This window comes from Sabethes cyaneus, chromosome 2 (genome assembly GCF_943734655.1).
Source record: "Sabethes cyaneus chromosome 2, idSabCyanKW18_F2, whole genome shotgun sequence".
Taxonomy (NCBI): Eukaryota; Metazoa; Arthropoda; class Insecta; order Diptera; family Culicidae; genus Sabethes; species Sabethes cyaneus.
This window is the reverse complement of record NC_071354.1, coordinates 175060112-175074084: the sequence shown is the minus strand read 5'-3', so window position 1 is coordinate 175074084 and position 13973 is coordinate 175060112. Positions and strand designations below refer to the sequence as shown.

Sequence of the window (13973 nt, the reverse complement as noted above, 5' to 3'; positions counted from 1 at the left end):
TGGGGTTGGCTGCGGCACAGCTTTTTTAGTGACGGGCGAGACGCAGAAGCGGGTGATCGGGTGGTGGCCAATCAACCCCCGAATGTGCAGATTAAGAATCAAGGGCCGATTCTTAGCATATTAGCATAATTAACGTGCACAGCCCTCACCTCGAAAGTACCGATGATGACAAAGACGAATTCTACGCGCAGTTGGAGCGTGAATACGACCACTGCCCAAGACATGATGTCAAAATTATCATCGGGGACTGTAATGCTCAGGTTGGTCAGGAGGAGGAATTCAAACTGGTGATTGAACGGTTCAGCGCTCACCCGCAAGCGAACGAAAACGGCCTACGACATGTCGACTTGACCACCTCCAAGAATGTGGCCATACGTAGTACCTTCTTCCAGCATAACCTCTACCAGCGGTACACCTGGAGATCACCCAACCAGACAGAATCACAAATCGACCACGTTTTGATAGATGGTCGGCACTTTTCAAACATTATCGACGTCAGAACCTATCCGGGCGCTAACATTGATTCGGATCACTACCTGGTGGTGGTAAGGATACGTCAAAAACTATCTGCTGTGAACAACATACGATACCGACGCCCGCCACGGTATAATCTAATGCGACTGAATCAACCGAAGGTCGCCGAAAACTACGCGTTTTCTCTCGAAACCGCGCTGCCAGAAGAGGGTGATCTGGATGAAGCCCCTCTTGAGGACTGTTGGGATGCCGTGAAAACAGCCATTAACAGCGTAGCGGACAACGTCCTAGGCCGTGTGGCACCGAATCGACCTAACGAATGGTTTGACGAGGAATGCCAGCAGATATCGGCTGAAAAGAACGCAGCGCGGGTACAAATGCTGCGTAGAGCCACCCGTCAGAATGTGGAGCGATACTAACAGAAGCGGAGGCAGCAAACCCTACTCTTCAAGGAGAAGAAGCGCCACCAAGAGGAGAAGGAATGCGAAGAACTCGAACAGCTGTACCGCTTTCATGACACACGGAAGTTCTATTAGAGACTCAACGGATCTCACAAAGGCTTTGTGCCGCGGGCCGAAATGTGCAGAGATAAAGATGGAGGTATCTTGACTGACGACCGTGCGGTGATCGAAAGGTGGAAGCAGTACTACGATGAACACCTGAATGGCGTGTAGGCGGAAAACCATGATAGTGGAGGAGGTGACCACATTGGTGTAGCAAGCAACGAAGATGTGGCACCCCCATCGATAAGGGAAGTTAAAGAAGCCATCCAGCAGCTGAAGAACAACAAAGCAGTGTGAAAGAATGGCATTGGAGCGAAACTTATCAAAATGCGCCCGGACAAGTTGGCCGGCTATCTGCATCAACTGATTTTCAAGATTTGGGATATGGAACGACTACCGGAGGAGTAGAAAGACGGGGTTATCTGCCCTATCTACAAGAAAGGTGATAAGCTGGATTGTGAGAACTACCGAGCAATCACTATCCTGAATGCCGCCTACAACGTGCTGTCCCAAGTCATCTTTCATCAATTATCGCCAATAGCCAATAGATTTGTGGGAAGTTACCAGGCCGGCTTCATGGAGGGTCGGTCTATAACGGACCAAATCTTCAACCTGTGGCAGATCCTCCAGAAGTGCTGCGAATTCCGAGTCCCCACGCACCACCTGTTCATCGATTTCAAAGCCGCATATGATAGCATAAACCGACAAGAGCTATGGAAAATTTTGGACGAAACCGGCTTTCCGGGTAAGCTTACTAGACTTATCATGGCTACGATAGATGGGATCCAGTGCTGTGTGAGACTCTCGGGTGGATTGTCGGACCCATTCGAATCTCGCAGGGGACTTCGACAAGGAGATGGTCTTTCCTGCCTGCTATTCAACATTGCGTTTGAAGGTGTTATAAGACGAGCGGCGATCGAAATGCGGGGCACGATTTTCAAAAAATCCAGTCAATTTATCTGCTTTGCTGATGACGTGGATGCTGTCGGCAGAACATTTGAGGCGATGGAAGATCAGTACACCAGACTAAAACGCGAAGCAGAGAAGATTGGATTGAAGATAAATACGTCTAAAACGAAGTATATGCTGGCGGGCGGGATCGAGCGCGACAGGGCCCGCTTGGGCAGTACCGTGGTAATCGACGGGTATGAGTTGGAGGTAGTCGACGAGTTCGTATACCTTGGCTCACTGGTAACAGAGGACAACAATACCAGCCGTGAGATTAAACGACGTATTATCAGCGGAAGTCGGGCCTACTACGGACTCCACAAACATTTGCGGTCGAACCATTTGAGCCCCATACAAAGTGCACACTGTACAAAACGCTAATTAGACCGGTTGTCCTCTACGGGCACGAAACGTGGACGCTGCTAGAACACAACCTACGAGCATTCGGAGTTTTCGAACTGCGGGTGCTAAGAACCATCTTTGGCGGAGTGCAAGAGAACGGTGTATGGAGGCGAAAAAAAAATACATTAACCGTTATGTGTGCACCAGGGTACCCGGGTACCTTTTCAGTTTTAAAATAGTTATAGGTAACTCATTCAATTTAAAACATACGTCATTGAAATTTTTCGACATCGTAAAACTCGTTGAACTTAATTAATTAAGGGTTTTTTCGTGCATATCCATAAAGGGGATTAGCAATGAGAGGCACTTGAATTTTTTTATTACGTAGGAGAGCGACAAGGGTACCCGGGTACCCATGATTTGCTATGTTCATAACTTTGGTTATCTTGAACCGATTTGGATGAAACCAGTGGCATTTGATTCGTACATTCATCTAGTTTGGTTAGTTTAAGCATTTGGCCATCATATGACATGTAGTTCCCGGGAATCAGTAATTCCAGAGCAACGTCCGGTAAAACGTGGGAAGCCGCTTGTTTTGGAAGAATATCAGCTTTCAGCAAAGACATTAGCTTTGAACTTGACATTTTTTACCATTTTTTCTTCTTATTATATAAATTGGTGACTTTAGATCGCATTGGTCATTCCAGAATTGGGTTCCTGTAGGGTTACAGATGGCCAGTTGGGTGCCTAATCCAATATTAGAATTAGTTTAGCGGATCTTTTAAATGTTTTGAACTGATATGGCCAGTTTAGTACTGATTAATAATTTCGGAACTGGTTCCAAATGTATAACGGATGGTTCTGCGTTTTAAACTGTTCTGATATTTCTAAGCATTATCTTGAATCCTGCAGTATCATCTGTGACCCCGTAGAAACCATTTTCGAAATAACCAATCAAAATACATCGAAATGTAAAAAATATCACCTACCGAATTAATTCCAAGAACTTTGATACCCAAATTGCTAGGTTTCACCTCCAATCCTAGACTGGCCACCCATGACCCCACAGGAACCTACTCCGGAATGGCCAACCTGATTCATCTCATTATATGAAATAGTTAATTGTATGAATTTTTAGAGTTTTTATATCCGCATGACTTGTGGTTGGTAAACGGCCGGATAATGCGGAATATAGACCCCATAGTGGTCGTTAGCCTCTTATCTAGCAACTCCGATCCCGACCTCCTCGTGGTACCAGCCGGAATACGAGCAACCTTAGCGGAGATCGGGTAACCAACCCCGGTGGAAACTAAGGTCGTATACTAACCGGGAAGGAGGTAGTGAGTCTCGGCACTATAGGATGGCAGCCCCATCACGAGACTCGGTAGTGTTGCCCCAGTACGGCTACACACCTAAACAACACAAACTAACAACATTCAAGCATATTCGGAGCGAAATATTCGGCATCGACCTAGGCGACGGAATAAGGACGACGAATGGAGACTCGGGACTTGGAACTGCAGATCGCTAAATTTCGCAGGTTGCGAGCGGGTGCTGATTGAACAGCTGGAACCCCGCAAACTCGGTATCGTAGCTCTGCAGGAAATCTGTCGCAAAGGAGAGAAGGTATGGAAGATACGTGGCGGAAAGGCCCAGTTTTACCAGAGCGGTGGCGCTACCAACGAACTGGGAACGGGCTTTGTAGTGCTGGGCGGAATGCAGGATCGCGTGATAGATTGGAAGGCGATCAACGAGAGAATGTGTGTATTGAGGATAAAGGGTCGTTTCTTCAATTATAGCATCATTAACGTGCACTGCCCGCACGAAGGTAGACCCGACGATGAGAAAGAAGCGTTCTACGCGAGGCTGGAGGCAACGTACGACAGCTGCTCGTCACGGGACATCAAGATCGTCATCGGGGATATGAACGCCCAGGTCGGGAGGGAGGAAATGTATAGACCGGTGGTAGGACCCCATAGCCTGCACACCGACACAAACGATAACGGCCAACGATGTATAAACTTCGCAGCTTCCCGAGGCCTGGTGATCCGAAGCACCTTTTTCCCGCGCAAGGATATCCACAAAGCCACCTGGAGATCACCTGACCAACGTACAATGAACCAAATTGACCACGTTCTCATAGAGGGCCGGTTCTTCTCTAACATCACGAACGTACGCTCCCGTCGGGGTGCGGATATCGATTCTGACCATTACCTAGTAGCAGTACATGTGCGCTCAAAGCTGTCCACCGTATACCGGACACGTCAAAGCCGCCCTCCTCGGCTGAACATCAGGCAGCTAGATAACCCACAAGCTGCCGAGAACTACGCGCGAGTACTGAATGAGGCACTGCCTTCTTCCGAGGAGTTAGGTGCTTCAAACCTCGAAGACGGTTGGGGCAGAATACGCTCGGCCATCGGAGAGGCCGCTACCGCGGCACTAGGTATTGAGCCTCGGAGTACACAAAATGATTGGTTTGATGGGGAATGCCAACAAGCGGTGGAGGAGAAAAAAAATGCTTGGAAAAATTATCTAAGTATTGCCACTAGAGAGAACCTGGCCAAGTACCGACGAGCTAGGAACAAGTTGACCACGATCCTGAGGAGAAAAAAGCGCCAAAAGGAGGACAGAGATCGTGAAGAATTGGAGCAACTATTCCGAGCTAATGACACGCGCAAGTTTTATGAGAAGGTGAACCAAACTCGGAAGGGCTACACACCGCAACCTGACATGTGTAGGGACGAGGGAGGGAATCTAATTACAAACGAGCGCGAGGTGGTCGACAGGTGGAAGCAGTTCTTCGATGAACACCTCAATGGCGAAGTCGCAGAAGGAGGCGGAACGGAAATTAACCTAGGAGCGCCCATGGAAGATAGTGATGTCCTAGCACCTGATCTCCAAGAAGTCAAACGAGAAATCAGGTTGCTGAAGACCAATAAAGCCGCTGGGAAGGACCGCTTACCGGCAGAGCTCTATAAACATGGCGGAGAAACGCTAGCAAAGGCTCTACACTGGGTTTTTTCGAGGATTTGGGAGGAGGAAAAGCTACCGGAGGAATGGATGGAAGGAGTGGTTTGTCCCATCTACAAAAAGGGTGATCGGCTAGACTGCTGCAACTATCGCGGTATTACGCTGGTAAATGCCGCCTACAAGGTACTCTCCCAGATCCTGTTACGCCGGCTGTCACCGATAGCACAAGGTTTCGTAGGGAATTATCAGGCGGGTTTCATGGGGGCTCGCGCAACTACGGACCAAATTTTTACTCTCCGACAGATCTTGCAGAAATGTCGGGAGTACAACGTGCCCACGCATCACATCTTTATTGATTTCAAAGCAGCATACGATACAGTCGATCGAGACAAGCTATGGCAGATAATGCACGAATACGGTTTTCCGGACAAACTGACGCGACTGATCAGAGCTACATTGGATCGAGTGATGTGTTTCGTACGCATCTCGGGGACACTCTCGAGTCCCTTCGAGACGCGACGAGGGTTGAGACAAGGTGACGGTCTATCCTGCATGCTGTTCAACATCGCTCTTGAGGGGGTGGTCCGTCGAGCGGGCATCGAAACGAGAGGCACGATTTTTACCAAGAGTAGCCAACTTCTAGGCTTTGCAGATGACTTCGATATCATTGCCAGAAACTTTGCGACGGCGGAGGCAATCTACGCCAGACTGAAAGCGGAGTCTAGGAGAATTGGGCTAAAAATAAATGCGTCGAAGACCAAATACATGAAAGGAAGAGGCTCAAAGGAAACAAATGCGCGCCTCCCACGGACGGTAACCGTTGACGGCGACGAACTAGAAGTGGTAGAAGAGTTCGTGTATTTGGGATCGCTGGTGACCGCGGACAACAACACTAGTAAGGAGATCCAGCGGCGCATCCAAGCGGGAAATCGGGCCTACTTTGCCCTTCGTAAAACGCTACGATCAGGAAGCATACGCCGCCGCACGAAGCTAACAATGTACAAAACCATTATTAGACCGGTAGTTCTTTATGGACTTGAAGCCGTGACGCTGCTTACGGAGGACATAGGCGCCCTTGCCGTGTTTGAGCGGAAAGTGCTGCGGACGATATTTGGCGGAGTACAAACTGAAAGCGGAGAGTGGCGGAGGCGTATGAATCACGAGCTACAGGCACTGCTTGGGGAGACTCCCATCGTACATCTAGCGAAAGTTAGCAGGCTACGGTGGGCCGGACACGTCGTAAGGATGCCGGACGACAGTGCGACGAAAACGGTCCTCTTCAACAACCCCACCGGCACCAGGAACAGGGGGGCCCAACGTGCACGATGGCTCGACCAGGTCGAAAGTGATTTGCGACTTCTGAGACGACTAGGAAATTGGCGACGAGTGGCCCAAGACCGAGTTGAATGGAGACGAGTGCTTGAAACAGCACGAGCCACCCCGGCTCTATGCTGCTGAAGAAGAAGAAGATATCCGCATGACTGATTTTCCTGCAATACTTTCAGTTCTCTACCTCACAGCGGACACTCTGTCGGAATTCCGGATTTTCGGGCCCCGTATGTCTTTTAATGGCCAAATGGCCAGATAATTCAAAACTAGATAAATTAACGAATCAAATGATACCTATTTCAAATAATACCTATTTCATACCTATTAAAATTGTTGATGTTATAACAATATCAATTTTGGGTACACGGGTACCCTTGTCGCCCTGCTAAAGGTGTTTTTTTTGTCGCACACATAACGGTTAAAATCGATGACACCCCGTTAGGCATACGGACGTTAGGCATACAGACACGAGGCATAGTACGCTAGGCATAATGGATGTAAGGCATACGGATACAAGGCATATAGACGTGAGGCCGAATGGACACGAGGCCGCATAGACGCGAGGCCGAATAGACGCAAGGCCGAATAGACACGAGGCCGAATGGATGCGAGGCCGAATGGACACGAGGCCGAATGGACACGAGGCCGAATGGACACGAGGCCGAATGGACGCGAGGCCGAATGGACACGTGGCCGAATGGACACGAGGCAGAACAGATACGATGGCCTAAAGATGTGCAGAGCAAGAGTAAAGCATATAGCATACGACGTGCCAGGCGGTTAACCCAAAATTGATTCAGTTACCGATTGGTTCAATGTAATATGCCAACCGTTTGTTTACGAAAACAAAACACAGAATGACTTCTTTAATAAAACACAGTGTCACTTAAAACACCGAAAACAATCAAAGGTGCCATTTTCCAGTTTCGAGGGTGGGGTAGGGTGTTAATGTTCTAATATCCAAATTTTATAGAGTTAATATACAGGTAAGAGGAGCTATTGAGAACGCACCAACCAAGGATCATAACCTCATGTGGCCTCGCCTGAGTTATACAATTGCGCATTTAGATGCAATAATTTCATCGAATACCAATACGAATTCGAATACCAACCAAAAGAAATGGTTCGTTCCACGTCAAGTGGCCGAGAAAAAGTACAAACTTGTAATCGACCTTCTCGCATATGAGCCAAATTTTGTCAGATTGTTCGTTTCAGGTCAGCAAGAAAAAACCCTAAGTTCGGTGCCGATTAGACGTTCCCTGGATTAATCGAAGACTCCATGTTTAATGAAAAGACGCGCCGATAGCTTCTAGATTTTACCTTCTTTGTTTGTTGCTGCTATGATACTAATATTGATTTAATTAGTGTGGGGAATACTAAGAAAAACGGAAAATTAAGTCATTAAGTCAAAAATTTACTTTTTTTTATAAAAATACCTATATCTGATTTCGTGACTGTTATTATTAGAAACGCCATTATTAACTTTTAGCTGATGGCTGTGAAGTCTGTTGTATAAAAACGGTTAAGGTTAAGTTTTGAAACATAGTGTAGCACCCAGGCTTGCTTTCGGTTTTATTGAATCCCAAGAATACTCAAGAAAAAGACACACAACAATAGTGATTTAACTAATGTTATTAATTGTTATGTAAACTTTATTTGAAAACTAGACCCGCTTAACCTAATTTATAAATGCTCAATCAAAAGATCACCGCTTTTTCAGTTTGATAGTCGCAAAAAGCGGCTTCGCCGCTTTAAATTTCCCAAAAGTCAAATCGATGCGAGGACTAGGGAAAACTAACTAGAGGTCGGTAGACCTAGGAAAACGAATAGACCTAGACAGATGTGATTTCTGAGGGGGGGCTGCCCCCCCACAGTGGCCGGCGCTTCCAACGGCGGGTCACCGGCGAACACTCGCCGTTGCCTGCGGCCGGCTCGCCCTGAATCATCTAGGAAACGTGCGATACTAACATGGTAAAACAGTTTCATATCTTTTGACAAGTATAACTCATAATACGGTTAACCGAGCTTACTTTTGTCACTCTAATTCAATTGAATTAGCGAATACGCCTCAAAGGTTTTTAGCGGTCTATTGGAAAAATTGTCATACATTCGGATTAGTGGGCGGACATTTGGGCTACTGTCATATTTAGGTAAGTGCCCTTCGGCCATGTGGTATTCGGGCTAGTGTGATAAAACCCTCCGCAAAACCCCCGTTATCAAAAAAATCACAGAAAATGAAATTTGCGTTGGGCCAAGATTTGAATTGGATCTATCACGCTGTATAAAACTTCGAAATGAAATGCAAAGCCAGGTGACGCACCTTGTGTCAGCAGAACACAACTGTGTCTTTAGCTTGAAAAAACAGAAGTCGGCTTTGTCGTCGATGCGAGGACTAGGAAAAATTAGCTAAGGCCAATAGTCCTAGGAAAGCGAACCGGTTCGCCCTGCATCATCTTAAAAGCGTTTGCAGCATATGGCTAGTAAGCCGACTAGCCACTTCGGTTCTCATTGTTGTGTAGGTTGTCTAATGTCTATTCGGCCTCGTGTCCATTCGGCCTTGCGACCATTCGGCCTTGCGTCCATTATGCCTTTTGGCAGTATGCCTTTCATCCAGTATGCCTCATATCCATTATGCCTGACGTCTGTATGCCTAGCGTACTATGCCTTGCGTCCGTATGCCTAACGTCTGTATGCCTCGTGTCCCGTCCCCGTTAAAATCGACGGATTTTCTGCTATTTTGTTCCTCATGTAAGAAATCACGGTTTTCTCTTAAGCTTTTACCACTAGTTAGTATGCAAATTTCATAATAAATACTTTATCGAATTGATATATGTACTACCATACTCGATGACACATTACGAAAACGGCGTTAACTAGGCATATTTTGGACATAAATGTAAAAAACTTCAAAATACAAATAACGGGTAGAACGTAGAATACACTGGCAAATTGCATAGCGGGACCGAACAGTTACAAGATACATTTAGTTTGCAGTGTATCATTTATTTCAAATTTTTTATTTAAAATGTTGCAGTATTATGCATTGTATAGGACTTAGAATTTGCATTAAACATAATTGTACACTGTTATGGAATGTTAAGGATAAATTAGGCATTTTGATGAAATAATGAAAGATTTCACAGTGTATGCGAAAACACATGTCTACGCAGTGTCTCAGGTGTAATCCATAAAAAGATATTGCGATTGTTCTGTTGTGAGTGAGTACAGTAATGTTTCGATTTTGTCTGCCCCCGATTTTATCAGTTTTTTATCCCGATTTTGCCAGCCTATAAATTTTGTTTGACTTTTATGCTTTTAAACATGATTAATAAAACTTTTCAGATTGCTTGAAGCTATTCTGATTCCCTGGGGAGAGTTTTTGAATGAAATGATACCTTTTTGGCCCGTAATTTGGGGTCAAAATTAGGGTATTTTTAAATTTAAAGTTCTTTTTTTTTGAAACGATGGTTCTACAATTGATGAAGGGACGGTAGGGGAAAGAAATGAAATTTTTTTGGTGAAGGAGGGGAAGAGCGGAAAGGAAAGGACGGGGGGGGGGGGATATTGGTAGCTACGCTTGACAAGTAGTCATTTTGACTCTTACCTTTTGTCCAATGCTGGAAGGTGCATGAGTCGAACCAAGCTATAATCTGAGATTATAACCGGATTCGAACCCACAACACCCGCCAGGGCATGTGGTTCGCTGGTACTTGTACCTTTGAACCATAGAGGCGCTGGACAAAAGGAGACTGCAAAATCCACTTATCAAGATAGCGACGCGTTTGGTTTGGGTTATCGACACATATTGTACCTCTTCCTACATGTATTGCAGATTACCACTGAGCGAGAAGTTTAAATCTAACTGGTTTTTGCCGGCCCTTACGACTTGCAAGGTACTGCACGTGACGTTGTTCGTCTGTCAGCGTGTCAGCGCCGAGAAACGCGGCTAACACACGCAGAGGCTAACCTACAGAGACTATAGATCACAGAGGCGCTGAGATACTCAAAAACCGCTAAATTCTGAACGAAAGCGGAGAGTTAGTTTTATTTATGATGGTACTCTCCGTTTTGTTTCAAAATTTAGCGGGTTTTGAGTGTCTCGGCGCCTCTGTAATCTATAGCCTCTGTAACCTTCCCTATGCGCATTGTGCAGTAGAACGGAAAAATTAGTGCGAATTTGAGATTTCCAGTTTGGCATTCCCCGAATTTGCCACTAACAAAAGTAGCACTAGCAAGTCGCATTTGCAATCCATATAAAATAGGCTCACCTACAATACTTAGAGCATCAGCATTAATCGATTAACACTTTATTAAACCATGGCAACTATTCTTATAATACACAAACTTCAATGAAACATAACGTTTGCAGTCGGGATAACAAAGATCAACTAGTATTCTTTCTGAAATTCACAGATTATTCTGATTATTAAATGTTATAATTGTGCAATAACTTGCAAAATATATTTGCTTCAATCCCTCTTCTTAATCATATGTGAATTCCCTGAAGCTAAAATAGTAATAATCCATCAAGTAAAACCAGCAGTGAATCCTGATAAGTATCGCGTGAATGAACTAACCGTTTTGAACCTACACGTTGACACTGATCTTCGGAAAACATTTCTCAACGAGATTGTGTTCCTCTCGCGGTCAGTCTCTCGAGACGCCAACAATCATCATTCGAATTTTGCACTGCCTGTACCGGTTTGCTATAATTTACTCTCGGAGTAATTGATAACCCCGAACGTCATGTTATCTCTTGGGGAATTCCCTGCATAATCGTAACCGCACCGTAAGTGCCCGACGTTCAGCATTTCGAGTGTGAATCTCAGCACGGAAAGACGTTTTGTTAGGAAGTGCACTTCCCTGCCAGTACGATGGACCGATCACTTTTGCTGATAGTTTGCTGGTAATTTTCACTGACATTTTACTGCGCCTTACAGCTAATACTGAGGATTGTTTTAGTTTTCTGGTTGTCGGGATAGTCGTTTCAAACAACGTAGTGATCAACTGTAAAAGTGATAATAGATGCCGTTTGTTAGGACAGGATATGGCAGCAATTGCTAATGAGTTAACTAAAACCCGGAGTGTTCGAGATCTTGATCTGCACGGAAATTTGTTGCAAAACTTCGACGCTAATATCCTCATGCAACTGAATAATCTACAATCTTTAAACTTATCATATAATTTACTGGAAGAAGATGTGCTAACCAATATTCACAATTCACAATTGAAATCAATTGATGTTACCTACAATAACTTATCCTTTGTAACTGTTCCACCTTCCGTGGAGCAATTTTTGGCTGTACGAAATAAATTGTACTTAATAACAGTGCCTTCTGGAAATCGGTTATCCAAACTAGTGCTATCGATGAATAAGTTTGAAAATTTGGATAATTTCCGATCAATGAAATTGCTAACTGATCTGGATTTATCGTGTAACCAAATCAGGTCACTTGATTTTCAAACTCTAACAACACTAAAATCGTTGGAATATCTGAATTTGGCTAACAATTATATCAACACTATATCTGGAGCGCCTAATCTTCCAAAGCTCAAACATATAGATTTGTCAAACAATTGGTTAGTGGAAGTGGACGTGAACTTTAAAGCTGCCGTTAATTTAAAAACACTTCTGCTACAAAATAATAAGATTGTCTTCTTCTCGGGAAAAACCAATCCATCGATGAAAGAGATGCAATTGTTTGGAAATGACTGGCACTGCCAAAATTTGGAAAAACTCTTGAATGGAACCCGTTTCAGCTATGAAAGAGACCAAAAATATTGCCCGTCATCGGTAAATGTCAACGGACTATGCTGCTCAAAACTAGAGGCACCGATGGCTGCTCGGCTTATTACATATCGTCAGAACAAGTTCCGTGCTCTCCAAGATTCTAAGAAGCAGCCGAACGCCAACGTGCAGTGCAGTGAAGTCCAACGTGGAGCCTGCGATGGGGACGACGAACTAGTGTACACAATCGCCAGTTCCATACTTAGGGAGTCTAGCTCATTGGTAAAATCTGAGCAAGATAATTTGAAAAAAAAACTGGTTCAGCAAAGAAGTCTGGTGACTCGAACTTCGCAACACTCGGAATTCTTGCAAGCAGAAATAAATAAATATGGCAATCAACTATACAGTTTAAAAACCCTAATCGACAGCGAATATCAGAATAGGGATCTGAGTGGAGCGAATAATTTCGTCGAAAAACTAAACAGCATCTTCGCAAAATACGAAGACACAAATACCGAACTGAAAGCACGCATTAGGGAGGAAGAAACTGAAAACCAAAATAAATTGGAAGAAATCACAAAACTAGATGATGAGAAGCAAACGATAAGCAGAAAAATTGATCAATTGCATGCTGCGATCGATAAACGTAACAAAACCGTCATCGATTATAATAATAGAATCGCCGTCCTGAATAACAAGCTCGGTTAGCCTCAAACCAGCAAACAGCCAATATGACCAATATATTTTCATCTTAGGATTAAAAAACACTTTTAAAACTGGATTATTTACTCACAGGATAATATATAACATGAACTCAATCTATTTTCCGTTTTTACATAATACTAAACCATTTGAATTCATTATGATGTTTTAAGAGAACATAAATCCGAAACTTCCGAATCTTATTTTGTGTGCATTGAGATTGTTTTGAGTAATTTCGACCAAAGAGAATTTAAATTGGTGTTAGAGTTGTGTTTGAATATTAAAACTCCAGCATCTGTAGTGAGCCGATTGAAAAACCACTGAATTTTTACTTAAAATGTGGACCACATTTAGCTGGTTGAAGTCTATTATCTTGCCTGTAGGGTGCCGCTGCTTGAGTGAAGGTGGTTACAAAAATTGTAATTTTAGTCAACCTTTCTTCCTTTAAAAATGCATAACTTTTGAACCACTGAACTGATTTTTATTATTCTGGCTTAACGTCTCAAAGGTCTACATCATTTTTAGCATCGCAATGACCACTTAAATGTCGTTTTTGTTTCTTCTATATTTTTTCATCAAGCTTCCCGATTCACTTTCTCGTAAATCTTTTCTAATTTCAAAATTCTTACGATCTATATGAATCATGAAACTAGAAAAGATATTCGTGGAAAGTCCTAAATTTGGTAAAATATTGAAAAATATAAAATCTACGACCTTTTTTTAAAAAAGTCCTTGAAACCTAATTCCATTTAACTCCTTGAAATTAAGGGGAAGAAAGAAAGCATGGACCTCCGGTACCAAACGCTTCCTATATTATTACCCGACAAACTTCGTATTGCCACAAATTAAACTGTGTTGTACATAAATCGTGAATCTCGGATGGCATTTCTCACAATCTTGAGTTTTGCAAGTTTCGGGGGAGTTCATGGGTGTTTTAATATACAAATTTTCCTCACAGTAAAGTAGAAAACAACTTC

At 44.0% G+C, this 13973-nt stretch overlaps 2 protein-coding genes across 5 annotated transcripts in view; both read left to right on the top strand.

The window, feature by feature from the left end:
• LOC128738130 (potassium voltage-gated channel subfamily KQT member 1) overlaps positions 1-13973 on the top strand; it is a 371495-nt gene that overhangs the window by 25719 nt on the left and 331803 nt on the right. The window lies entirely within an intron of this gene.
• LOC128738132 (leucine-rich repeat-containing protein 40-like) lies at positions 11369-13124 on the top strand. Its single transcript, XM_053833008.1, has 2 exons — positions 11369-11472; positions 11529-13124. The coding sequence occupies exons 1-2, from the start codon at positions 11441-11443 to the stop codon at positions 13000-13002; spliced, it is 1506 nt and encodes a 501-aa protein (XP_053688983.1). The 5' UTR covers positions 11369-11440; the 3' UTR covers positions 13003-13124.

Excerpts from the sequence above, each read along its gene's own strand:
- LOC128738132 (XM_053833008.1), top strand. The coding sequence starts at position 11,441 with ATGGACCGATCACTTTTGCTGATAGTTTGCTG. Across the intron at positions 11,473-11,528 it reads CTTTTGCTGATAGTTTGCTG|TTTTCTGGTTGTCGGGATAG; the intron begins GTAATTTTCACT and ends GGATTGTTTTAG.